At 49.8% G+C, this 27964-nt stretch overlaps 1 protein-coding gene across 1 annotated transcript; it reads right to left on the bottom strand.

Annotated features, from left to right (window-relative positions):
• Window positions 1-161: 161 nt before the first annotated feature.
• SPG7 (SPG7 matrix AAA peptidase subunit, paraplegin) lies at window positions 162-27674 on the bottom strand. Its single transcript, XM_066194774.1, has 17 exons — window positions 27452-27674; window positions 25953-26055; window positions 25408-25497; window positions 21578-21828; window positions 20857-20996; window positions 18960-19062; window positions 17389-17514; window positions 16943-17105; window positions 16044-16217; window positions 11975-12099; window positions 10661-10763; window positions 9589-9699; window positions 5799-5914; window positions 4357-4513; window positions 3622-3785; window positions 2847-2924; window positions 162-1231 (listed from the first exon to the last, which is right to left on the bottom strand). The coding sequence occupies exons 1-17, from the start codon at window positions 27566-27568 to the stop codon at window positions 1022-1024; spliced, it is 2331 nt and encodes a 776-aa protein (XP_066050871.1). The 5' UTR covers window positions 27569-27674; the 3' UTR covers window positions 162-1021.
• Window positions 27675-27964: the final 290 nt, after the last annotated feature.

The raw sequence follows: 27964 nt of genomic DNA, 5'->3' as shown, positions 1-27964 counted from the left end.
GTAGCCTGACCCAGGTCAGGAGCCTGGGACTGTGACAAAGGCCCCAGGGCTGGGAGCTGTCAGAGCCCAGGCTTGGGCTGGGGTCTTTCAGGTCACAGACAGTCCTGATGGAGTAACTGCAGACAATAATCCTTCCTAAAAGATGCAGCCAGCCAGGGCACTCCAGGCAGCAACAACCACTTTAATGCTTTCCCTGATGAACACCAGACAACTCTGTCAACAGGGCCTGTTTTGCAACAGCCATGAGGATGAAGCAGCTTTTCGTGAGGATTCCCAACAAACACACCTGCTTTAGCACTTCTCCAGCTCAGAACCAGCAGTTCAGAACAGTTTTCCCATGTGTGTGCAGAGTCACCCTCTCCATAGCTGGTTTCCATGCCCCACTGCTGAGCTCTGCACAGTTTTGCCTCAACCTCTGCTTGGCAAACACTTGCTGTAAAAACTGGACATAAATTATTGACCAGGGAGGAGGCTCTTGTCCTGTACCACTCCACAGCTCTAATGAGCTTCATGAGTGCCAAAACACCCCCGGAGCCTGACACATTGTACACACACAGCAGCACATTGTGGGCAGTTTATTCCAGTCAGGGCTCTTTGTATGTTGTGTTCAAAGGTTACACAAGAGCTGCAGCAGCCCAGCTCAGCCCCACAGGGGTGTCCCCATGCTGAGGGCACAGCCCTGCCCTCCTGCCATGGCACAGAGCACAGCCAGAAGTGGCTTACATGGCATCTTCCACCCACTGGAATATGTTCCCTGCTCCTGTGTACAAGAAACTTCCACAGCAGATCAGACTTACCCAACTCCTAACCACCACTACCCTGCTAGGAATCAATTCCGAAATCCTGAATTCTCCCTCCTGCAGGATAAAGCTCCAAGAGCCAACGTAACCATCCCTTAATTTTGGGGTAGCAGCAGCACAACAATTCCCTGCTCAGCATCTTTGTTTCTGGAGCTGAGAAGGCAAAGGGTCTGTGTCCAAAAGAAGCCTCTGGAGCCCTCCCATTCCACACGGGAGTGGGTTCACACTGGTCTCAGGCGGGGCTCCTCCTCCTCCTCTTGGTTTGGTGGCTGGGGAGGTGTTTCCTCCTCCCTGGTGTCCTGCTTGTCCCTCTCTGCCTGTAGCCAGCTCTGAGGAGCAATCATCTTCTTGGGCCCGTGGGGTGGGGGCCCAATCAGCGCTTCAATGTCATCGTAATTGATCACTTCCTTCTCCAGGAGGGCATTGGACAGCTGGAAAAGAGGAAAGAGGCAAAATGAGGGATGGAGCCCCCAGAGAGGGCAGAGAACTGCTTCTCTGAGCTGGTCTGAACTGTCAGCTCAACTCAGGCCTCAGCACCTGCAGCCCCCCAGGAGCAGCCCCCAGCTGTGCCACCACAGACAGGGTGACCCTGAAGCTCCTGGAGCCAAGACCAAATTCTCCAGGCTCCAGCACCATTCGCAAGAGCAGGTTTGGCCAGGAATACAGAGTGTAACTGCAGGCAACAAAGCAAGCTCTTGGGAATGATCTGGAATGAGAGCTCCAGGAACAATGAGAGAAGTGTCCCTCCTGCCACTGTCACTGCACCTGTGACCCTGCCCAAGAGCCAAAGCAGCAGCATGGAGACCTCTGGCAGACCCAGAGCCTTCCCTGCACACACAGCACTAACAAAGAGCTGCCTGTTCCTGCAGGCAGGAGCTGGAGGTCAGCAAAAGTTCCTCTCCAGAAGAGTGGAATTCCGTGGCCCCTCTGGCAGCAGCACCCCCCCTCTGGAGCAGCAGGTGGCTGTCCAGCATGGAACTGCTGGATCCTGCTGACGAGATGTGACATGCTGGCCTGGCAACTGAAACACTGACTCTGGAGATACTTTGGCTGCACTTTAAAGTTTTTCTGTGCTGAGCCTTTAGCAAACATCTGGCTGCTGTTACATGGCAGCAGCAGGACAGAGGAGCCTGCAGAGACACCCCTGAGGATCCCAGCTCCAGAGCTGCCAGGGCCCTGTCCTGGGGACAGCAGTGTGTCCCAGCGCTGTCCTTACCACGCACTGGAGGCCTGACACTGCGTAGCTGAAGGGGTGGTTGTTGTTGTTGTTTGTTTAAAAAGAGGATTTAAGGAAAAGAATTGCTTAATTTGCAAAATAGGCAACATTAAGTTGACTCCTGGTCATTTTGGAAGTCACGGACTGGAATTCTGAAGGGAAGTCAAGGAGATACAGAGGGTGCTGTAACCTAAGCTTGGCTCAGCACTGGGGACAGAGCTCCTGGCACAGGTGGAGACGTGCCAGGGTGTGCGGCTGGATCAAGACTGTCAGGACACAAAGGGGAGCAGGCAAAGCTCTATCTCTGCAACAAGGATTCCTTGGTGTAAGTCATTAAGGAGGTGAAAACTGCCTGAAGTCACCAGAAAGCAGGAACCAGCCCCGATCAGCCAAGGTGACAGGCACCATATTCCTGCATCAAAACCAGACACTGTCCACCTGATTACTGGCTTGGCTTCCCAAGAACAGTCACTGTCTGCTCTCCAGAAAATTGCACTGCCAAGAGGCAAGCAGAGAAATGCAGGTGAAGGACACAAATTCCAGCTTTGATCATTTCCACAGAGCACTCCTCCTCCTCTACCCTGCAAACACCAGCTGGTGTGAGGAGGCAGACTACTCACTGCTGGGAAAGGCACACACATTCCTCCCGTGCCTGCTCTGAATCCGGGGGATACACAGTAAACAGTCACTCGTTCCCAACACTCCCACTACAAGACTTTCTAGGAGAGAGACAACACTGCAACAGCTGAGCTGCAGAGCACAGAAAGCAGCAAAAGCACCAGTTATAAACACCCAAACCAACCAACAAATCCCCACACAATCCAACTCACTGTTTGCAGCTTGTCCCTGTTCTCCAGCAAGAGCTTTTCTGTGCGCCTGTAAGCTTGAGCCACCAGGATTTTGGCTTCCTTGAAGAAACAAGAAGAGGGAGTTGGGGTGTAGGTGGCAACAAACACAATGTGTGGCTAAACAAAGAGAGCACTGAGGGATGGAATCTGCAAACTGAGCCAGGCAGAATGTGGTTCCCATCAACAGAAACTATGGATAAACTGGTTGGAAAAAGGCCCAAGGAGTGCTGGTGATAAGGGGCAGTGAAGTCTTGCCCTAGCACAGCTCGATGGGTGATGCAGATTAAGGCTGTCCAGGAGCTAAAGGTGCAGCTCAGAACAAATCCCAAGGAAGCACAACCATGGTGCTTCTGAAACAGAGCTTTTTTGTTTCCAGCTTTTCGACTTTTGAACTCAAGCAATATGTTTTTTCAGCAACAAAGCCAAATTTCAGCAAATTTTTCAGCAACGACGCCTGACCATCATGTTGGTTAGGAAGTGCACACATCTACACTGGGCAGCTGTGACTTTAAGACACAGATTTCTTGCCATCTCAGCCCTACACTGCACAGGCTACTGGGCTGAACTCACAGCCAGGTGGGATTCTGCCTGTTCCTGCTGCCTCACTGCACAGCCCTGACAGTCATGGAACAGGTAAGTCCTCACACACTGGCCAACAGCAAAATGCAAATTGCTTGAGTGTAAACCACTTGTCATTTTTCAGTGAACTGCAGAAAGCAAAGAACAAAAAGAAACACTTAGCCCAGGGTGGTCTTACGTGGTCCATCATTTGCTGCAGGCCCTGGCTGAAGGGGCGCCGACCGATGCCAGAGGCACTCTCCGGGTCTGGGAAGGAGATCTGCCCGATGCTGGGCACCATCCCATACTGCTTCACCATGGAGTAGGCAATCTTGGTCACCTTCTTCAGGTCATCCTGTGCTCCTGGCAGGAAAGACACACACACTGCTGGTCAGCTCTCAGCTCAGTGCAGGAACAACCTGCACAAACACACGTCCTACCAGTGGAAAGAGCAGAGGACCCACTGCAGCCCATGGGAGTGAACATACAACCCACTGAGGGACCTTCCTGCAGGGCCCTGGAGTGACAGAGTGCCCCTACTGTGGCCAGCTCACCTGAGTCTTAACCTGCCACTGCCCACAGAGCAACCTGGTCTAGTGGAAGGTGTCTCTACCCATGGCAAGGGGTGAAACGAGACAGGCTTTAAGGTCCCTTCCAAATCAAATCATTATGTGATCCTATTTGGATTTAACCAGTTGGAAACAGCAAAGAAAGTTCGAGATCTTGTCAAGAGCCTCACCAGTAACTGCAACTGTGGCCTTAGGTTTTGGGACAAGTTTGAGACAACACAGTGACAGCTACTCCCAAGACCTCCATGCCTACAAGTATCAGAACACACCATGTGAAATTTCCTCTTGCCAGCACAGGAAACCTCCGTCCCTTGCTCAGATCCCCTTGGACCTCCACCTGCCCATGCCAGACTCTGGCTCCTCACCTGTGGTGACCTTGTTAAAGGTGATGGCCTCGGCCACTCTTCCCCCCAGGGCCATGCACATCCTCTCCAGCAGCTGCTCCTTGGTGAACAGGTACTGCTCCCGGGGCAGGATCTGTGCGAATCCCAGCGCCGCGTTTGTCCGAGGGGCTATGGACACCTGCAACACAGGGCAGCTCCCTCAGCTCAGAGAACTGCACAGCTCTCCCTACAGCAGCACAGGGAGGGCAGGAAGAGGCCTCTGCATTCCCAGTGAAGTTTGCCCATTGCCATGGACAGGTTGGCCTACAGAGATATGGCCAAGGAACGGCAGCATGTCCTCATTCCTGCACTGAGGGCTCTGCCTTCACTCACAAACAGACTTCCTGCTCAGGAAATTATCCTTAACAGCAAGTCACGGAAACCCTGAAATTTAGGAGTTACTTTGGAGTGCATAGGCCACACAGAGATCACTGATTCTACTCCAGAATCCCTGAGACTACCTGGAGAAAGACAGGAGCTCTCAGAAAAATAACAGCCATTTTCCCCACGAACTAAAGGAGAGTAATTAACACCAGTTCTGCTCACACAATGGGTCATTCAGAGTGAATGTGCCGCTGGTAAGGGGCCAAGGAGCTGTCACCCTTGTCATTTCACTCCCCACCTCCCCCCAGTGACCCGGCTTTTGGAGGAGATGTGCACGGATCACATCCCCGGGTGCCAGAGAGGCCTTTCCCTGCAGAGAAGGGCTTCGGGCAGACAACCTCCCAGTCTGGAAAACACATCCTTTCATCAGTATCAGAGCAATTCCTGCAGTGGCTTTGCCGGCTGCAACGTGCTGGGAAAGGGATCACATTTGGATGTGTGCACACACGGAGCAGCCTGGAAATGCATGACTGAGCAGCAGCACCAGGAGACTCAGTTGCTTCTAGTTTTTAATTGCAAGGCTTCTCCTATAGCTGGTTAATCAGCTTTGCACCAGCACTATCATCAATGGAGCCTAATAATGGATTTCTCCACAGCATAAATTAGGGACATGGTTTATATAATCACAGAAATATTAAGGTTGGAAATGTCCTCAAAGACCATCAAGTCCAACCTTCGACCAAATCCGACCAGCCCACTGAACCATACTGTGAAGTGCCACGTCCACTTGTTTTTGAACATTTCCAGGGATTCTGACTCCACCACCGCCCTGGAGAACCTGTTCCAATGCCTAACCAACCTTTCAGTGAAGAATTTCTTTCTGATATTGAGCCTGAACCTCTCCTAGTTTAGTGGTGGGCTTGGCAGTGCTGAGTAGTTGGACTCGACAACCTCAAAGGTCCTTTCCAAGTAAAATGATTCTGTGGTTCTGTATTTCCCCTGTATTTTGCTGCAGTAGCACAGCCACAGGCTCACAGAGCTAAGTACCACAAAGCAATCAGGGAAGCCCTTGGGTCTCCCCTCCCTGGCAGTGGAGGTACCTTCATGACGGCCTCGGTGTGCTCCAGCAGCCACCCGACCAGCGCGTGCCCGGATTCATGGAATGCCACCACCTTCCTCTCCTCTGGTGACAGGATCTTACTTCTTTTGGCTGTGCCTGCAGGAACACAGACCAGGGCTTGGTAAGTTTATCAACAGGTGTAACCAGTGGGGCATAACCTGGTGCAGCCCAGCACAGAGCCTGTGGTTGAACTGTTTGTGCTGCACTCTGGAGAGGGGGAGGCAGCAAAACCCCTTTAACTAAAATGTTTGGAAAAGGTGCTCCCTGGCCCTGAGGTGGAAAGCAATCCATGCCTGGGATTGCTTGAAAACCCTGGCAGAAAACCTTCCCTCTTCTCCTTATAATGGACTTCATCATTAGACAAATAATTTGATATTTGATTTGATCACAGCTCAGGAACCTTGTTCCCAGCATTGGGTCAGTAAAAAGGCAGCTTACTCTTGTGTTTTTGGTTTTCTTGTGAAAAAAATTTGAAAACAACACAGAAAACCCCCAAACAACAGAATCCAAAATGAGACTGGCTAGAGCCTCACACTCATTTTGCTTTTTTCAGTCCCTTAGGCAGAACAAGAGAGATGTTGAATCATATATACAAGGTCCCAGCTGAGAAAACTGTGCATTAAGAGTGTTCAAATCAGCTAAAGTCCAGGAGTAGATACAGAAATCCTTCTCCAGAGCCTGGAAATGTCTCTGATTACACATGGCATGCTCCATATGAGCTTATTCCCCAGGCTCCTGAGAACCAGCAAATGAAGCCATAAGTCACATTTAACCCTCCCTCCAGAAAGGTGATTTTCGAAAGTACCTATTTTCCAACTCGGCAGAGCAAGTCCAAAAAGGACTTAAAAAAAAAAAAGGTGAATGGAAGTAAAACTTCTAACACATAGGAAAAATAAGTACATAACACACAGTGTGTCAGGCACTCGTTACAGCTGAGAATGTTGGATGCAAAAAGGTCCCAGGATTTGCAGGCCAGAGTCCCCACACAGAGCCCAGAGCAGCAGAGGGGAGAGCAGCCAGTCAGAACCAATACTGCACCAAGCTTGCTTCACATCTTGGAAAACAACATTCTATTAAACATGAATTTTTAAACAAAGTCAAGGATTTTATTAAACAAGGAAACAACAAAATTAGTATGGCAGATCTTGTAAAATTACTGCTCAGGGACCCTGGAAACTGCTGTGCCCTGCCAGGCACGATGGAACAGCAGATTAATTGCAATTGCCTTGATTTTCATCAGTCAGTCCCTTACCCTGCCCTCAGCAGTGTGTGAGCATGGCCCTCTATGGCTATTTCCACAGGAAGATGCATCTATTCTATATAAATGTATGTGTGTGCATATATATATATATATATACAGACACTAAAAAAATCCCTGTCACTGAGGGAGGAACTGTGCTGTTCACAACAGCACAGAGTGTGCCCACCAAGATTATTTCTTTTCCTATATAATTCGCCAGGCATAGAAGTCCCCTGAAAGCCTGTAGTTATGACATTCATGACACAAGCCACCCAGGAAAGAACTCTGGTGCATCTCTGCTGGCCTTACACAAACCCCACCAAGAAAATAGGCTCCATCTTCTAAAGCCAAACCCTAAAAGCCTCTGTGTGCTCAGCAGGTTTATTCTCTCACTCCCAGGAGACCTGACTGACTGCTTTCTGTTCCCAAACTAAAAACACAATGGGAACTACCACAGAGAGAAGTTCTTGCTCCTCCCTTACAGCAACACAAAGCTTTAAGGCTGACAGGGCCTCTGGACTTGCAGAGCTCCCTTTTGATTCCACCCCACTCTTATTAAAACCAGAAGCTCCTAATGGAAAGCACAGTAATATCTTCTTTCTTTCAAGAAAAGTTTTTATAGGAACTGAAATGCCCTCTGGATTGTGAAACCCAGAAGCATTCCTATGACATGGAAAGGGGACATTTAATATAGGGGCCTGGGGGGTTGTTTGGGGTCTTTTAGAATCTGTCTACAAAAAAAATAGCCAGTCCTGCTAATATGAGAGAATCTGATTAAGCAACAAAAAGACTCCGTGGCCTCCTACACACACCAGAGCCTGAGTGAGGCCAGGCAGCTCTAACTGCCAAAGCTCATGTCCTGCAATGCCCCACCACATGGATCCCAGAGATCCCTGCTGCTGCCAGCCCCTCCAGCCTTCCTTGCTTTTCGCTTTATCTTCCCAGTCTGGGGAACTAAGGCAAGACTCAGAAAGAAAGGTCAAGTGAGTCCCTACAAGTCTGGTGCTTGTGCTCCTGCAGATGGGAAAGCAGAGCACATCTTTACAAGAGCATGTGGTACCAGGATGAGGGGGAATGGCTTCAAACTGAAAAAGAGGAGGTTTAGTTGGAATATCAGGAAAAAAACCATCTTCCCTGTGAGGGTGGGGAGGCCCTGGCAGGGGTTGCCTACAGAAGCTGTGGCTGCCCCATCCCTGGAAGTGTCCAAGGCCAGATTGGATGGGGCTTGGAGCACACTGGGATGGGGCTGGAATATAGACTTTAAAGTCCCTTCCCACCCAGACCAGCCCAGCATTGTCATCTTTGCTGCAGCTGATAAGAATTTCTGTCTTACAACTAGTTGTCTCACTGTCCACTCTTGAGAGTGCCTGAGTACAGTTTGGGATTCATGGTTTTTAACCAAAGCACTCCAAGGGTTTTGTTTCTCTGCAACAGGTGAAGCTGTGAGGAATTTTCTCAAACATCTTCTTTTAAATGAGGAATTCTCTAAGCATTTTCTAATAAAGCAAACACTCAGGACTTAATTCCAGGATCAGGAAGTAACTGACCCAGTACAAACATCCTGTTCCACAAGTTCCACTAAAAAGGCACAGAGTGCCAGCCTGTGAGCCTGGGCTCCCGCTGGCAACAGAGCCTGGAAGTACTTCAGTGTCTGATTACAAAATCCACAGCTTGGCTCCAGGGCAGCTCAGCCCAAAACCCACCAGATTCAAATCCCTCAGGTGAAGTCAAGAGTTCTGGGAACTCTTTTCCCCTCCCTACAATACACTGCTACAGGGAAATCTCCAGAGGTTCCTCTCCTGGCAATGGCACAAGCGGCAGGGAAAGGCCACAGGATGTTCTCAGAGGGAGAACAGTGCTCTACTGTCTTGCAGTTTATTCTGCCAATTCATCAAAGCCTGGGCTTGGAGGGCAGAAAGAAAAATCTCCAATTTCTTGCTGGTGAGGATGCAGAGACTATTTGCTATTGATGTTTATGTAGCAGGTGTCCAGAGCAGCAAGAAAAGTTCAGAGATGTTGTGACATTTCTTGTTTTTAAAAAAAATCAACCAAACCACAAAGCCCCCAACCTTCTAAACTGAAAAAGCCCCACAGATTCAAATTCTCCTCTTTATTATTTTGACAGTGGCCATTTTCCCTGAGCTATGGGTTCAGACTCCTGAAGATTCAGGAAGATGAAGCCATTTGGAGTCTTTTTCAGAGAACTTTCTGTGACTGACACTGAAGACCTTCAGGCTAGATCACAGTCTGGACCCATCTGTCTTTCTGGGATGTAACACCCTCACCTGAGCAGAACAGACCTCTGAGGCAACATTAAGGAATGCTGCTGCACTGGCACAAGGTGCCCAGAGAAGCTGTGGCTGCCCCTGGATCCCTGGCAGTATCCAAGGCCAGGTTGGACAGGGCTTGGAACAGCCTGGGACAGTGGAATGTGTCCCTGCCCAGGGCAGGGGTGGGACTGGGTGTGCTTTATAAGGTCCGTCCCACCCCAAATCAGCCCATAATTCCACGGAATGGCTGCATCTCTCACCTGCGATGACTCTTTCCACAGCATACTCGAAGTTGGAGGTATCAATGGATTTGTGCCCTTCCCTGGCAGCGTGAAGAGCAGCTTCATTGCAGATATTTGCTATGTCAGCTCCTGCAGACACGAGTTCACACAAGTTACACTGGGTCTGAACAGGACAGAGAACTCAGAGGAGGAATGGGCACAAACAAATCTGGACAAGGACCTAAGGAAGTCAAACAGTCTGTGCTTTTTGTTCCTTGGGAACAGAGAGCAACCCCAGCTCAGGGTGTTGATGTTGGATTTGAATAATACAACTGCTTTGGCAGGGAATGCTGATACCACACAGAGCTCAGCAATCCAGGAGCAGGCTGAGGCCAAGGCTGGCTCCCAGGGACAGGGATGGTGTGGGCAGTGGGTTGGCACAGGCTGCTGCTCTGCTCAGCCTCGGAGAGAAGGAACATCTGTTCCCAGTTTGTGTGGGTGGGTGATGGTGGCGGGGGGCTGCCGAGAGCAGTCACGGAGAGGCAGCATGCTGGGGCCTGGGAGAGGGGAAACCCAGAAAGGATATTCCAGGAACTCCACATAAACAGGAACTCTGGAGCCCCTTGCTCAGCACTGTTTCAAGCTCCCAGGGACCCACCCTGGAAGCAGGCTTGATGCAGGAGCCAGGCAGAGCTGTCCAATTTCTACTCTGCTCAGCAAAATAATTCCTACACGTTCCTTCCATCGCTTTCCTGGTAACACAAATCAATTTAACAATCTCTTCTCTGAAGTGCAGCACCTCATCCTCAACAGCTTTGAGAGGAGCATGACTGTTTCCTTCCCTCAGGAATTAGGCACCTGGGCAGTGTAAAAGTATGTTTTCCCTACCTCCCCACCCAGCTAGTCCAACAAATTCCAAAAGACTGAAAACAGTAATGAATAACTGCTCAGCAGAGCTCACCAGGGAACTGGTCAGGTTCCCACAAATTTTTTCTATTTCCCACAGAAATGGAGAAAAAAGCCCTTTTTTGCCCAGAAGTCCCTGTTAGACCCCCAGCAGGCAGGAGCTCCAGCCTGAATGCAGCAGGAGCAGCCCAAGGACACATCATACCACTGAATCCTGGGGTCAGCTCTGCCAGATGCTGCGAGTAGAAACTGCCGTCCTGGATCAGCTTGAGGCCCTTCAGGTGATGCTCAAAGATCTCCTTTCTCTCCTGTAAAGAACACCCAGCACCTGAGCCCAGTCAGGGGTCACAACGCGGCCCTGCTGTCCATGGCAGGGAGCAGGGTGGTGGCACTGCCGGCAGAGGGGACACTGACAATGCCAGCAGAGGGGACAGAGACAGTGCCAGCAGAGGGCAGGGCTCTCCTTGCAGCGTTCCAGAGCTCTCAGCAGCCCTGATAAACACACAGCTCTCAAATTCCCAACAGATGCACGATGCATCTCCCTGAGTCACAGCTTTCTCTCTCAGGGCCATGCTCCCCTCCTCACTCTCACTCTGATCTGCCTTAACTTCTCGCTCACCATAAAAGCTCTCGCAGGAAGGAGCTCTGACTGCCTCGACCTGCTCCTGCACAAACCACAAACTGCAAAGCCCATCCAGCAGCTCCTCAGCCGGCGCCCATTTCCCAGATGGAGGTGGGGGTGAGAAGCCGCTGGCAAGCAGCCACCAGTGACTCATTCAGCTGGTCCAGGAGATCCTGACTCAAACAATGGGCTCAGTTGCCAGGGTTTTTCCCCTTCCTTCTTCAGGGCAGCTGCACAGTTCATGCTTCCGGGGCCAGATTCTATCAGGCATTTAAGGTATTTTCACTGAAAACTCTGCGGAGGACAGTGAAGCACAGATGGGAGAGGAAGAGCCTGTGCTGGCACAGCACACAGATCCTCACTGCAGCTGAGCCTATTCCCAGAACTCTGCTACAAATGTCAACACAGCGGACATGGAAGACTCTTGTAAATGGATTTAAAAAGCATTCAGAAGGAGAAAGTCACTTAACAGGCTGCCTAAAGGAAAATGAGGAGCCTTACAAGGATAGGGAGGGCAATAAACCTACAGGATTTTAAGGCACATGACAATTTAAGCTCTCACACCGGCCAATTGCGAATTAGGTGCTTCCCAATTTCCTGAAGAGAAGATACAAACATAGCTCTGCATCTGCAGGGCAAAGGGAACCTCATAGAAGAACTCACTGCCAAGGCTCTATTAGAGCAGAGACCTGCTGACCAGTGAGCTGTCACTTCAGAGGAACCAGCCACTGCATTAGCACCACAAATCTTTGATTCAGAGCAGAGAAACAAGAACAAACGCACACAAGAGGCTCAACATCTGCATGTCCTCCAAGCTCCACCTTGCCAGACCAGTGAGACCAGCAGGGACTGGGACACCTCAGTCTCAGGAGGGACAAGGGAGCTGGTGGAACATACCTGGAGTGTTGGGAGATCAATAAAGATGTGCCTGTCCAGCCTCCCAGGTCTCATCAGAGCGTTGTCCAGGACGTCAGCGCGGTTGGTGGAAGCCAGCACTATGACGTGATCCGTGGTCCCCATTCCTGCCAAGAACAAGACCAGAGGAAGAGGTTTTCCCCACCTCAGACTGCACTGCAGGCACACAGGGGGCTGAAGTACACAGCTTTACACAAAGCCAGAGGGTGTTCACAGCACCCTTTGGGGCTGCTGAGGCTGAGTGGCACCTGCAACTTGGAGCAAAGCCAGGAAGGAACCTCCCAGGTCACCCAGGCCAGTCCCTGGTTATCATGGATACTCTGAAATCCCCTTTTCATTTACTTAGTAAGTCTTGGCTTAAGACTTATTTTTCTCCTTCCTACTGCCACACTTGGAAACTGCTCCAACTAGATCCCAGAACAGAATCTCTGTTTTGGTGAGTTCACAGACGCCTTCTCACCCCCAGGATAAGTCAATTCCTGAGCCTTTACCTCCAGATTGTACAAGCAGCATTTCCTAGCTGAAACAGCCTTTTCCACAAATTTCCATGGAAAGCCTTTTCAGTTTTTATTTACTTTCAGCCTTCAGTCACAGGCAGGCCACCAGGGGAGGGACAGGCTTTCCTCTGAGCTGCTGAGGTCAGTGCAGAGAGAGGACAGCTTTGCCACCCAACAAGGGCCAACAAGGGCCATGAGCTGTTCTTTGCCTCCTCACTCATCTCTTACAGGCACCGTGCAGGGCCCTGCACAGACCAGCCCTGCAGAACCCACACCAGACACAAAACACAACCCAAGAGCTTTGCATGATTATCAGCACAGAATTCGGCCAAGCCAGTCCGAGCAGGTTGTGTCTCAGGTCTTTAAGGTGAAGGGAGCATTGGGATTTACAGTCTGCCTGAGAGCAGCCCCAATGGAGGCATCAGACAGGATTTCCTGGGGAAGGGAAGGCAGGGCACTGGCAGCTGCAGGAGGGCAAAGAGAGGCAGACTTTCTGCTGCCTGGGTGGGGAGCCAGAGTTCCCTTTGAATCACTGCCCCACACGGTTATTTATTGCATTCCTCCAGGTGCCTGCAGGCCCCTGGGCATGAGTCACCTGCTTCCAGCACACTCCCCAGCCCTGGCACACAGCAGCCTTCCCAGGCAAAGGACACTCCAGTCCCATGTGCTTCCCTCTGCCAAGTCCCACGCTGTGGAGAGGCGGCTCCGTGCACGTAAGCTGGGCCAGTTTCAGCTCTCAGCTCCAGCAGAAGAGCTGCCAAATGTGTCAGCGTGCAAGAGCTCAGCACAGATCAAGGTTCCAGGTGAGGCAGGGGACTGGCTGTGCCAGCCTGTGCTGCAGCAGACCTGGTGCTCCCTCTCTGCAGGCTCCTGCCTAAATAAGCTGCCGGAGAAGATGAAGCCGAGCATCCTTCAGGCGTGTATCACACTGCACTCTGGAGTGGGATAAACAAGCAGAGACTGGCAGGCACTCCAGGAATGGCAGGATTAGATGGCACAGTGCATTATCTGCCGTGCAGCTGGGAAGACTCTCTTAAAATAGGTCTGACTATTAGAACAAATAGAAAACCAGAAGCACTGAGAGCATCCTCCTCGCATCAGCTTCTGCCCCACTTGCTTAATGCAACACCACCTGGCATGTCACAGGCAAAGATCAGCCAAAGGAACAGGCTACAAAAACACCTCATCATGTCAACAAATGAGAGACAGCTCTGAAAATGCAGCCTGAAGAAAAGAGTTCCTGCAAGGGTCACGAGCCACTCCAGAAAGGAAAGGGAAAAATCTGCAAGTGCCCTGCTCCCCAGTGAGCAACACACTGCTTGGTGGGGATCTCACCTGCAGCGTTGACACTTAGTCACCCTCCAAAAGCCTTTGGACATCTTATGGGAGCAGTGGCACTGAAATGGGGGCCTTTCCTAATGGAAGCCTCAGGGCTGCACATGGCACAGCTCGGGACTTGTCTGAAGGCTCCCGGTGAGGAGCTGCTACCAAAAGCCATCCTGCATTTCCATTCACAAAGCCCAGTTCAGCCCAGGGACCGCCAAGGCTCCTCTCAAAGCATCCAGAACAGAGGAGAGATTTGGGTCACATTCGTCTTCCGCTTGTCTGTAGTTTGAGAGGGAAGATTCACTATTCAAAGCAGGCACCTGCTCCGACAGAGCCGGGGTTTGTGCGTCACTCACTCCTCTCTCACAAACAGCTTTTGTAGAGAGGCTCCCTCCGGCGCCTCCCCTGCTCCCACCACGTCCTGGTGCTTCCCCAGCTCACAGCAAATTGTCAGAGGGAAGGAACCCGAGGCTGCTGAGGGAAGAGCCCTCTGATTTCTCCAAAATGTTCACACCGATGTGAATGAGCCCCAGCCTGTACTCACCCCATGCAGCTCATGGTGCCCTCACCCCTCTGCAGCCTGCACAACTCTGATCCTCCTTTCCTCCCTCTCCCCTCCAAGGAATCTCATTCAATCACAGAAATCCAACGATCAGTGATGACTCACTGATCTGCTTTTGTGCATGATGCTTTTTCTCCAATTAACATCCAGCTCAGGTCTATGCTGTTGTCTTGCCATCAGCCCTCAATTTAAGCTCAACCAGAGCTTTCAACCTTCCATCTCAAGGCTTCCTTACAAACACCCACCACTCCTGGAGCAGAACTGTTCCCCTCCTAAACAGGTTATTCACCATCAACCTGGGAACTGTTTTGCTGTGCTGCACGCGGCACATCAGTGTTGTTTTGGGTGACACACTCTCTTAGGTAATACTCCAGTGACACGTGCCAGGATGCCTGCTGATCCCATGTTCCCAGCACCAGGCTGACATCCTTGCCAGCTGTCTCCTGTTTGACACTGACAACTCCTTGGACTGTTTTTTTTAGTGTGTGTTTGATAAAGCACTGAGCAAAATGAAGGACTCTGTACATGATCTGTGTGAGACACGAATAAAGAATGAGATAATATAGATTTAAAAATAAACCAGGCAGCACACTGCAAACAAGGGACTATAAAGTACATACTGAGGATAATATTTACCTTCTAAACTCACTTTCCAGTTGAGCTGAACCCTCATTTCTGCACTGAGACTCACCAGGAAAACACTCTGAAAACCACACCTAATTTTTACAGACTGATGGAAATCAGACATTTTCATTTTTAGGACAGAGATGGGGAATGTACTGACTACATATTCCTGAACAGACATGCAGGCTTCCATTTAATTCAGAGGCCAGCTCACCCTACAACTGTCAGGGGAGAAAAGGACCCACCCAAGCCAGGAGTGCTGAGCTGTGTTACCACTGGCCTTTCCTGTCAGGATCATCTACTTCACTGGAAACACTCAGTGCAGAGCCAGCAGTTGGAACCCGGGTCTGGGGATGCTTTTGGTGCACAATGGCATTTTTCATATGAAGAGTGTGATGAGACAACATGGCAGTCAAACTATGAGTCACAGTTACAGTGAAGGGAAAAGTGAAACAAACTCTCCCTGATGGGCAGGTAGCTGGTTCTTCTTGACCCTGCAATAGTAAGATTTAGCAACAAAAATATTGCAGGTTGGATCAGAGCTGCAGGCTTGGACAGAGACAGGACTAAGGACTGCCAAAGGATCATTCTTTGTGTGAAAGTGTCTGAGCAAAGGGCCAATTCCAGGTGCACAACAGCCAGAAACCAAACACAAGTGTGGCCTCAAACCAGGACTTGTTTGCTAAGTTTATCTCCCTCATCTCAGAGGGCCTGTGGTCAAGCAGACAACACAAACATAAGGCTATGGACAAGAGAATTGATATATTACATCACTTCTGTCCCTTTAGGACAGCTGAACTCTAAACTCTGACAGGCTTTAAACCACTGCCTGTCTCAGACTGGATACAAGTATCCAACAACACCTAAAGGCCAGGTGGACTGAAACTCCAAGGGGCTAAAGTTTACTAGATTTGGGGACTAGTGATGGGGTACATGGGCTCAGACTTCAGCAAGAGACCACTGGACAGGCCAGGCAGGTCCAAGCAGGACAAAGACGAACAGCTGGACCTCTGAGGAGATAAGGGCAGGGAGAAACACTGACCATCCATTTCCACCAGCAGCTGGTTTAAGGTCTGCTCCTCTTCAGCGTTGGCAAAGCCAGACACGTTGGTGGAGCGCTTCTTGCCCACGGCATCGATCTCATCGATGTAGACGATGCAGGGAGCGCGGGCCTGCGCCTCCCGGAACAGGCTCCGCACACGGGCGGCTCCCAGGCCTGCAGGGAAAGGGGGAAACGTGAACTCGGCAGCTGAAACTGTCAGCAAAGCCAGAGAGCAGCATTACTGGCCCTCAATGAGGCACCTGGCACCAGATAAACCCTCTGAATATGACAGTCCCTTTCTCCACATTGGGCACAAAGAAATAGCCCCAGAACTCGTGTTTAGTCCTTAGGCTCAGTGTGTCCTGGAGCTGGGTTTAACTGGGCTCCTAAACCTGCAGGGAGTCCTACAGCTGCTGCAAGAGGAGCTTTTCTCCCAGTTCCCAACATGGCCTCCTGTTCTCCCCACAGCTCAGGGCAGAAACATTCAACATTTTCCTGCATATTGACCCTTGTCGGGTCTCAAGAGATGTGTGAGGAAGGAAGAAAAGGAGAAGGATGGAAATCCCAAGGCACAGAGAGGCCCTACTTTCCCCATCTGTATTTCCATACAAGGAAGGAAGCCTCAATCAAGGGCTTTAATAATAGGTACAGGGAAGCCAGAGAGGATGCTTGCAGGTGAAGGACCACAGCTGCACTCTATCAGAATGCAGCAAACAGAAATGCACTTCAGATACTACATAATTAAGGAACTGCATCACTGAAAACCTTTTATATCTTCAGTCTAAGTATCCAACTCATCCTCCCCATGCCAAGCCCGGCTCTTTGCAGGAAGCTCGGCCAGCCCCCTCCAACTCCACAACAGACAAAGAGAGCTCCCCCCGTTCCTCAGAGCACCTCACCTCCAATCACCTCCACGAACTCAGAGCCTGCCATGGCCAAAAACGGCACCTGGGCCTCTGTAGCCACGGCTTTGGCCAGCAAAGTCTTCCCACAGCCTGGTGGGCCCAGCAACAAGGCACCCTTGGGCACTTTGGCCCCGAGCTGGAGGTAGCGATCAGGATTCTGCAAGGACAACGCAGCTCGGTCAGAGCCACAGCTCACACCAAGCACCTGCACCACACTGGGGCTTCCCAGAGCTTCCCAAGAATGTTTTCAGCCTGGGCAACTCTGAGCAGCCAAAGGGAGCAGCTCCATCTGCATTGTGGAACGGGACATACAGAGCTTCCTTCAACAGAGGCTGCCCAGAACCATGAAGGATGAAGAGCACAGCACACTCCCTCCCCAGGTCACCCCTCTATCCCAGAAGGTGGGCAGCAAACATTTGTTTTGTTCTACTTTTACATACCTTTAAATAGTCCACAAATTCCTTGACTTCCATTTTTGCCTCATGCATTCCTGCTACATCCTTGAAGCCAATCCCTTTTCCAGATTTCCCATCCACAATGGTGAAACGAGCCATCTTCAGCTGGTTCTGTGGAAGGCAGCACAAGGACCAACCAACTTTGGACAAGGCAACAGTCTGGAAAGGCAGCCCAGCTGTCCCTACCAAACACCACTAAAGTCCCCACCCAAAGCCCTGGTGTTTCATGGGTTTTGTTCAGGACAAAGTTCCCTGATGGATGGTTGACTCAAACTTTATTTATCCACATGTTGGGAAGAGACAAAATAAACTTGCAGTAATAGTCCCAACACAATCCAAACTCCATGTAGACCAGGAAAGGATGAGTATTAAAACCACACAGATGTCCAAAACCTGATTTGAGTTCTCCTCCCTGATTTCTAAATCCTCTGATTCTTAATACACATGGGACAGTCATAGTTCTGAGGAATACGTGTTGATGGCAAGTAACTGTTACTGGTAAATAATTGCCAATACTTGTGAAAGCCCAGACACTTTGCACAGTCTCTGATGCTGCTGCTGGTTTCTGCTGGAAACACCCCAGGCCAAAACTACAGGTTCTCAAACTGAACAGCCACCACGTTCCCATCTCCTGATGCATGTGAAGCCCCAACAAGAGTCAAAACAAGAATTCAGTTAAACATCCCACTCATAACTGCTTAGTATGTTCTACTCAAAGCAGCTACTCAGGAGGTTTTGTTCTTTCAGAAGAAAGTTTATGGCTTCTGAGGCCTCAGAAACATCCAAAGGAAGAGTTAAACTCAGGGCCTGGCTGTCCCCACTTAAGCAAGGACACAATCTAGTCCTCAAGGCCTCATTACTCAACACTTCTTTAAAATATTCTTTTTCTCTGAGCAGCTGCATCCTTTTGTTCAAAGAGAATCTCAAAGCCAAGAGAGAACTGCGGAGGAGACTGAGTGGGAAATCCAACAAGGAACTGAATTCAGTGTGTTTTCATCCCCAGACCCTGCGGTCAGGGACAGAGCACCGCGGGCTGATTCCTACAGTTTCATCAGCTGATCCAGGCCAGGGTGGGAGAGGGGAGGAGGAGGACGTTTGCCTGGTGTTGCAAGCGAGGCATGCGGCAGGAGCAGAACAGGCCAACACATAATGAACTCCAGAATCTGAACATATTTTATAAATTGAGAACTCATTTTGCAGAAAGCAGCAATTCCTACTTCTGGCTGTATGGGAGGCATGTTGGCAGGGCCCAGTGAAAAACACCATCTGCAGCTGCAGCTCATTAGCAAGCTTTGAAAACAGCGAACTGGACTGAAATTCCCTGAGCTCAGCCCTTCCTGCCACTGGGAAGGGAAGGGACCTCTGCTAAGGCCAGTTAAGGTACCAGCCAGGGAGATGATCAGCACAGGATGCAAGGTGTGGCAAGACTGGAGAGTCCTTGGCACCAGTTCATCCTCATCCTGCACTGACTTTGCTGGGAAAAGGGGAGGAGATAACCCAGCAGAAGCCAAGGATCCCCACAGGCTGCAAAACATCCTCCAACCCAGGCTACTCACAAAGGCGTTGAAGCCTCCGGCCCTGCTCGCCACCCTGAAGAGGCGGAAGATGCTCCACAGCATGGACACGGCCACCAGTGTCACTATCAGGGAAAGGACATCACTGAAAGGACAAAGACAAGTACAAACTGCAGCATTCAGCCACAACCTGGTCAGTATTACCCACCATGGCTACTTTCAAAGGACATTTAGGCTACAGAGCAAGCAAGCAGATGTGATTAAGAAAATGGAACTTTCACAGATTTTTATACAGATACATAAAACCCCAAACCCCAACCATTACATAACCTAAGAAGTTAAACAGAGGACACTGGCAAACATTGCCTACAGCTGTGGAAGAAATTCGACCCAACCATCCACTTCAGAGGCATTTCTGCTTCTAAAACAAGCAGGACCTCCAGGCCCTCAGATCACACCCGGAGCAGAATCTGCTGGGGCTGGCAGTGCATCCAAAGGGAGCTCACTGCAGAGGACAGTGTCTGGTAACAACAGGACTTCCAACTCTCCTAATCCTGGCAGAAATCCTGGTGTGGGTCTCCCATTAAGAGACTGCTTGATCCTCCTTAGTCAAATCTCTCAGGAGACCTTTATGCCAGAAAAAAGTGCTCCAGCACCAACAGTGTCAGTTTTCTGGATCCTTAGGAACACCCATTGCATTAGAAGGGAGATGGGGAGCTGAGATGACACTCCAGGTCTAACACACTTACAGGACAAACACGCTGAGGACAAATACCCTGTGAGCTCTAAACAAAGGATGCTCTCAAGAGTAGGAAAAATGATCCTATGCCAGATGACAGGCTGAGATTGGTGGGCCCCTGCTCTGCTCCACATGCCTGAGAAACCATCCGGCCTCACCACACTTTTGTACTTATCTTTACACCAGAAATGTATATTCCACCTCTCACAGAGGGATGATTTACTGAAGCAAGGGACCAGCAGGAGCTCTATACCCAGCTGCATTTGTTTCTGCTCAGTGAGAGATGCAAAGGCAATAGTGAAACCTGAAAGTCACCTTCAGTTTGCCTGCACTGCAAACAGGATTAATTCTGAAACACACTGAGCACCCACAGCGTGGTGCGAGCTGAGCCCAAGCTTCTGCAAAGGCTCTGCACCTCACAAGCTCAAACCCCACACTGAGACCAAATCCCTCCATCATTCATCAGGTCTTCTGAGAGACTTAACACCCCATCACAGCTCTTAAAAAATTGTTTAAAATCTCTTTGGAGGAGCAGGGGAAACAGCTTGCATTGGGGGCTGATTGTCTGTTCAGTCCTCTCTTCCTGTTACACATAAGTCTCAAAAAATTGGCAAGTTCTGAATTTGAACTGAAGGTCTCATACTGCATGATTAGTTAAAAAAGCTTATCTTTGTATATTCAACTACATATTAAAAACATCCAAATGCTGATGAGAGGATGAAATCCAGCCCAGGTATCCACCCATAGACAAACTTCACATTTTTGCAAGGTGTCTAGGAGGAGGAATTACACACAGTGGCAATCTCCAGTGGGAAAATTGTAGCATTATAATGAGGAAGGAAGGCTTAGTGCATCCCCAGCCTTCTCCAAAGCCCAGGCTGTAACATCACTTGTTGCCAAGATTTCTATCACACTCTGCACTTGGATAGTTGATTATGAGGACAAAAAGTGCTCAGCTGAACAAGAACTCAGTGACCCTGACCTGAAACACTCTGGCCTGTTGCAATTACAGAATTCTTAGGACCCTCACTTCTCAAACATTAATGTACATCTAAAGCACCTTATCTTTCAGAAACATTCATTCAGTGCTCCAAATCCAAGCCCACTTTTCTGTAACATTTAGCAGAAAGTCACTTTTTCCCAAGCAAAGGACGCTGTCACCACTACTAGAGCAACATTAAGGACAAATTTATATCATACTTTCCATAAAAGCCAGGGTGTTTGTAGGAAATGGGGATTCTGTCTTTCTCATCAATATTCAGCTCGTCCTCCACAGCTCTGAGCTTCTCTTCAAATTTGTCGATGTTTGCCACGCGCATGGTGTACAGCAGGGTCACGTTCTGGGGACAGGCAAGCCACAGCAGCATGGAAATGTTATTTATTATGTATCAATATCTGCAAGGAGCAGAGGGGCACAGCATGGACAGGTCAGGTAAAAATTAGCCTCATGCTACACCCTTTAATCCTGCCTCAATGAATTTGGAAGCAGATGACTGACGCCAGGGCTCCGAGTGAATTTAGGAACCATCTGGTCTTAGGAAAAAAGGCTGATGGAGTTTGACAGAACATTCATGACTGAAATCCAAACAGGAGAAAACTCTTGAAACAAAAGTCAGTCATAAGAGTTTAAAAACTCCTGGACACCTTCTCTCATATCAGACTGTGCTGATAGAAGAAAACTGAGCTTCTCCAGCTCTTTAGACATACAAAAGATTTTTTTTTCCCCCAGGACATTATTAATTATTTTTACAATTCAAACTGGATGTCTTAGTTTCCAATGCTTGAAGCCCCCTGAACTTCAAACACAAGAAAGAAAAGAACTAAAACAAATTTACCAGCTGGAGTTTTACTGACCAGTAAAAACTCAGTCACTTTCAGCACTGTTAACTAAGCTCATTCACAGCTGTAGGGAGTCACTCACAACTTGCCCATGTGGAGTTCCACCCGGGTGCAGATAAATCTCCACAATGTCACTCTCAGGCACCACTTCGATCCTCTGCACCTCCCCCTTGGCCAGCATCTCATTCACAAAGTAGTTCCAGGAGATGTTGGTGCCCTCCCTGTTCTCGCTGATCATGAAGCGAAGCATCAGCACGACGAAGGTGAGGATCAGCAGCGCCCGCAAACGCTCCAGGTGCATCTGATTTTCCCTTCTCCTGCGTTTCTCTTCCTCTTCAGGGAAAAACACACCAGAGGAAAGAGGATTAGTGTGCAATTGTGGAGTTTTCTGACCCAAAGAAAGGATAATTAAATGACAAAGATGAACACAATGGCACTTTTTTTTTTTTTGGGGGGGGGGAGGGGGTTGTGCTGCATCTTTGGTTTCCCCTGAAGGACTGGGCTTCCCATGGTCCTAGTGCACCAAACCCACTAAAATCCCCCCAAATATCTTTCTAGGCTAAACTGAGACACCCTCTCGCTTGGCCCCATATGGACAGAGGTCAAATAAAGCCACAGGACCCTTACTGCTAAAAATCAAACTGCAGAATGACTATAACCCACTTTATACAACAAGGTTCCACAGGAGAAAATATTAGGAGTAATCCCAGTGTCCCTGGTAAATCCCATAGCACATTATTGTTTCCAGGTGAGCTCTGATCTCCTGGCACCTGCACCACAGCTCCAGCAATGCTTCCACTACCTCTGTAAATACCTGCATTTGCAGAGAATGGGATGTAGCAGAGAACACAAATACACTGCAAATCCATCTGCCTTAACCAAATTCCCTGGATTTTCTTCCATACAACTCACCTCATGTTTCAGAGGGTTTGATAACTTGCCCACATTAAGGATCTGTATCCAGGAGGGATTCCTATGCTGGATGTGCTTTCCCACACTTTTATTGTACTACAGCCATGCCGAGGCAATGACACGTGGAAAAAGGATGTTTTACTTCAACTATTTGCCATCAAATATTCTTCCAGGCTCACAACACTTTTTCTTTTTGCACTGCACAGGTAAATTTACAATTCTGTGGGCTGTAAAGGACTGTCACAGCACAGTTCAATGTCAGCTGCTGGCCAGTGTTTGAGTTGTTCAAATGACAACAAATATCTCCTCCTCTTTCCAGTCACATGTGAGTGTTCCCAATATATAATTTAACACTTGCTCTTGATATACAATTTAACAGCAACAGCACCACAGCACAGATAAATACCCTTCTACACCCAGAAATAAATTCATTCTGTGCCACTGGGCTCTAATGCACCAGTGCTGCAGCCCAGATTTGATTTATTTGCAAATTCATAACAAATGTCCTGACACCAGCATTTATCACCGGTCACCAATTAGGCCCTACGCACACTGCAACAAAACCCAGGGACAAACATATGACCCAGGCAGCTGCTAAAAAAAGTCCTCTGTCCTTCAGAGGCACAGCCTCATTTTTCACTGCTTCCAAGCTCTGCTCCACGCTGAACAGGAAAGGTTTGTTCCTAAATAGAAACAATGCAGTTCAGCAGAGAAGTCATCATTTCAAGGGGCCGTGACAAGCTCAGGCTCCACGTCCAGCCCATCCGCTTTGTTCTCTGCTGCCATCCCCTCACCAAGTGTTATCTGCTGCATCCAGCTTTGTTAGGACTCAGGAATTCATCCCAAGGCTGCAGGATGACATCCACTACAGTCTCATTAAGGAAAATTAAAATACATGATAGAAGGCTTAGTCTGCGCCACATCCTGAAAAGCTGAGCAGGTTCTAAATAAAAAGATTTTACAGAGAAAAGAAACTGCTTGAGGAAAGTGAATCCTGACAGGAAAAGCCCATCTATGGCTGGGCAAGTTCCTTGGAGGTGTCAGAGTCAACTCCTGCTAGAGCACTTTCCTCTATTACATTCCACACTGAGTGGAGGCCCATAACCTGCTCCAAACACACACAACTAGGGGTGTGATCACAAAAGCATCACCCAGGGGAAAGCTGCCCATGAGACATCCTGACACAACTTCTTCCATTTCCAGGAATTAGATCGTTCTCGGACCTTTAACCTGCAGCTGAATAATTTCAGGAGAGAACCCCATTTCTAGAAAGCTGCAAGGCAGCACCAAGCTTTCCCCTAGTCTGCGTTTAATTAAGGACAAACCCGTTTTATTTCTCAGCCGCGGTAAAGCGTGACTGCCTGCGCAGCACAACATCCACCCTGCACTACCAGCCACCCCACAGCACTCAGGAAACGAGGCCCAGGCACTGGATGTGACACTTGCAAGCAGCAGCTGTGGGAATACTTCCAGCTTTTGAGTCTCCACCAGCCTGCACCAAGCAATGATTTGCCATTAACCCCAAACGTGAACTCTCTGATTAAAATCTTTGCAAGGGCTGCGGTGACAGTTCGAAGAGTTCTTTGTAATAATTACAGCAGAGACAAGTGTTCCCCTGGAGACACGGGGCAGCATCCCCCCTTCCAGAGCCAGGCTGTCCATTAATCACAGGAGGAGAGGCCATGGAACACAGCGTGCTGCTGGTTACTGATTTGAACAGTTACAGCACTTCCAGGGGCTGTGCTCAGCCATCCCCTGGCCTGGCACACCAACTCCACACTCCAACTTCCTTCCCGAGGACTCTGATACCTGCATTCACACCCCCCTGAACAATTCACCCCAGTTAAATCATCAAGGATTTAACTGGGAAAAGCCATTGCTCTGGCCCTAGGGACACTGCAGTGACACCAGCCAGGCTGTCAGCAGCAGCTGACCTCTGACTTCAAAAGCAAAAAGTCCGAGAAGATTCAATTATTAAGCACAACAAAACAAAAGCCAAGAGCTCACACCATTTGGTGAAACCCAGGGAAAGGTTTGGAAAATAAATTGTAAAATTATATTACAGTCTGTAATGACATTCAGTGCCCCCCAACTTGCAGTACAAAGTTGTGGAGGCATGGCAGGGGGTTGGATGATTTTATGGTCCCTTCCAACCCAAGCCACTCTGTGATCAACAGGTTTTTAGGGAGATAAAGCTCATTTTCAAAAAAATCTTTACATGCCTGGGGCTTAGGAGAATAAGACATGGAAAAAAACCAGTATCTAGAAAGACTGATTTAAAAAAGAAAAACCAAGAAAAATAATAACACAGCTGAGAGATCTTTAAGGAATTTATGTCTGAGTTCTGTGATTCACTAGAAATAGGGATACATCCACACTGAAAGTAAATGAAATGTAAGAAAAAAAAAAACAAAAACAAACCAAATCCAGCTTAAACGACTGGGTTTAGTTCACGCAGGTTTATTAAATCAAAATGCTCTACCACAAAACCTCCCAACCAAAACCCAGGTAATATCACTGTCCCCCTTCCTAAAGAGGCAAACAGCAATGGAGAGATTTGCACAAGAAGCAACGTGGCCCAGAAAGAGTCACTGTCATGATCTTTCACCCCCTGATTAGATATAAGGGGCAAATCCTTCCCTGTGAGGGTGGGCAGGCCCAGGCACAGGGTGCCCAGAGCAGCTGTGGCTGCCCCTGGACCCCTGGAAGTGTCCAAGTCCAGGCTGGACAGGGCTTGGAGCAGCCTGGGACAGTGGAATGTGTCCCTGCCATGGCAGGGATGGCACTGGATGGGCTTTAAGGTCCTGCCAACCCAAGTCACTCCAGGATTTCTATGATCTGTCTTTTATCTTCCAGTTCATCATCTAAACCAAAATAATCCTTCAAACTTGGTCTTAGCCCCAGGCCTGTCCAGGGGGAAGTTACAAGCACAGGGAAGCACAAAGGTGGATCTTCCTCCCTGCACTTCAGTAAATCCCAGGATTTTTGGCACACACATACCATCCTCCTCCTGGGGAGATTTCTTCTTGAACCCTCCATTCTTCTGGCTGCTCCCCTGAGAGCTGGATGTGGCAAACCAGGAGGTGCTACCTGCAGGCAAACAGAGGGCAGAGATTGTTTCAACAGCACAAGGGAAATAACTTGGAGAAATTTCTTTAGTATTGAAATACAGACACAGTTCCCAAGGCACAGCCATGGCTAGCACTGCTGTGGGCAGTCAGGAACAGCCCCACACTCGGGACTGGAAATGCTCCTTAAAGGAAATACAGGCAATGGAACTAAATCAGGTTTCTCAGGAATGCTAGGGGATACTCCAATAAAAGCAAAAAAAACCCCACAAACTCAAAGTCTAACAACACCAGAACTTCTTTAATCCCCTGAGCTCCTCATGGAAAGGTATCACTGCTGATTCCTGGATCCCTGCAAACACCCCCACCTCCCAAATCCAGGAACAGAACACCTCTGCTGCACTTTCAGGAACGCAGGGGAAAGGTCAATTCTCTTATAAAATCAGACCTTTTCCTTTCCTGCCCCTCATGACTCACCCAGGAGATTCCAAAGCCTGACTGGATCCCGGATTACGTGCTGTTTCGTCAGGACTCCACCAAGACCTCGACGTGGAAAGGGAAGTGCTGGTGCCACGAGGCTCTGAACAAGGAGAGAAAGAGAAACAAGACTGAAAAAGCACCGTGACTGCTCAAGTTTTGTGTGCCTCCCTGAGACTCACATTCCTGAACAGGGAAACACTGGGGGTGAGTGTCAGGACAGCAGCTGGGAGCCCTGGATGGGATTCCTGGTTGGGTACTTTGGAAATGTTTATAATCCAGAGCAAAGAAAGCACAAGTAGAAATAGACAACTCGCGTTCAAACACTTAATACTTCATCTTTTTCCTCCCTGTGTCTGTTTTTTTGCTCTAAAGGCATGCTGGAAATCAGTTCTCAGAATGTAGAGATTCCCTACCTTAGGAAAAGGAAGTTTTTTAACCAAAAAAAAAAAAAAAAAAAAAAAAAAAAAAACCCCACCCAAAAAAAAACACCACATTTTTTTTAAAGGAAATTTGAAGGACTTTTAACCCTCCTGCACAGGAGCAACGCAGCCCTGCCCCTGAGGTAACTCAGCAGGAATCCTGCAGTGGATATTCACACTTTAGTGCAATTTCACAACATCTAAACTACCACTTATGAATTGTCTCATTGAACACAGGTGGGGACCCTTCTCCAGTGTCATTCCCTGGCTTCCCTGCACTGCTCAGGCTCTAGTTTCCAAACCAGCCAGGGACACTGAGCAGGCTGAAAGCTCTCACTCATTTTTCCTGGTTCTCCTCTTTCTTCCAGCTTGTGATGGCCTAAGATCAGAGCAGTTTAAATTTAAACTGAGCCCAGAAAAACCTGGCATGAAACAGCATCTCTCATTGCTCTCCCTCCACCTCCTACTTACAGCACCGAAAAAGTCCTAAACCCAGAGGAGGCTACAGAGTTGATGAGAGGCATGGAGCACCTGTTGTACAAGAAAAGGCTGGGAGAATTGGGATTGCACAGCCTGGAGAAGTTTCGGGGTGACCCAACTGTGACCTTTCAGTGCCTAAAAGGGCTCCAAGAGAGCTGGAGAGGGACTTGGGACAAGGGATGGAGGGACAGGACACAGGGAATGGCTTCCCACTGCCAGAGGGCAGGGTTAGATGGGATATTGGCAGGAATTGTTCCCTGTTAGGGTGAGCAGGCCCTGGCACAGGGTGCCCAGAGCAGCTGTGGCTGCCCATGGATCCCTGGAAGTGTCCAAAGCCAGGTTGGACGGGGCTTGGAGCACCCTGGGCTAGTGAAAGGTGTCCCTTGCCCATGGCAGGAGATTAGAATAAAATAAGCTTTAAGGTCCCCTCCCACCCAAATCATTCCATGATTTCCACGGTGTCTCCCAACAGCGCTGACACGATGGACTTCCGGGATGGCACAACCACAGGTTGGTCCCTCCCGAGCAGCCCGAACGCCCCTCTCCGCCGTTCTTCTCCTCTCCCGGTACCCGCAGTGCCCGGTGAGGCCCCGTTACCTGCAGGCCGCGAACGCCGCCGAGGGCAGAGCCGCGGGGCCGGGCCCAGGCGGCGGCGGGCGGCCGCCAGAAGGCGTAGCGGCCGCGGAGAAGCCCCATCCGTAGCAGCAGCACCATGTCCGTCGGTGCCGCTCCCTCAGAGGCGGCGGGCCGGGCCCGCGGCGGGCGGCGGCGGCTCCGCCGTTCCCAGAGCGCGGCCGGAAGCGCCCGCTGAGGGCGGGGCCGCCATCTTGGGAGCGGGAGCGCGCACGGCGCTGCCAGGACTGAAGATGGCGCCGCGCGGGGGCCGCCGGGAAGGGCCGGGCCGTTACCGCGGGGACGGGTCCGGCCCCGCCTGAGGCACCGAGGCCCGGCCACCGAGCCCCGGCCACCGAGCCCCGGCCACCGAGCCCCGGCACGGCCCCTCCCGCCGCTCCTCGGGCCGGCTCCGCGCTGCAGGCGAGCCCCAGGCTAGGCCGGCCCGGTCACGTCTCCTGAAGCTGACGATTCCCCAGCAGCCCGGGCTCTCCAGCG

The sequence above is a fragment of the Chamaea fasciata genome, unplaced genomic scaffold (assembly GCF_029207755.1).
Source record: "Chamaea fasciata isolate MVZ Bird 193981 ecotype frontalis unplaced genomic scaffold, bChaFas1.0.hap1 SCAF_12, whole genome shotgun sequence".
In the NCBI taxonomy this organism is placed as follows: domain Eukaryota; kingdom Metazoa; phylum Chordata; class Aves; order Passeriformes; family Sylviidae; genus Chamaea; species Chamaea fasciata.
Note: the sequence above shows the minus strand (reverse complement) of the source record. Positions and strands in the feature narration are given on the sequence as shown.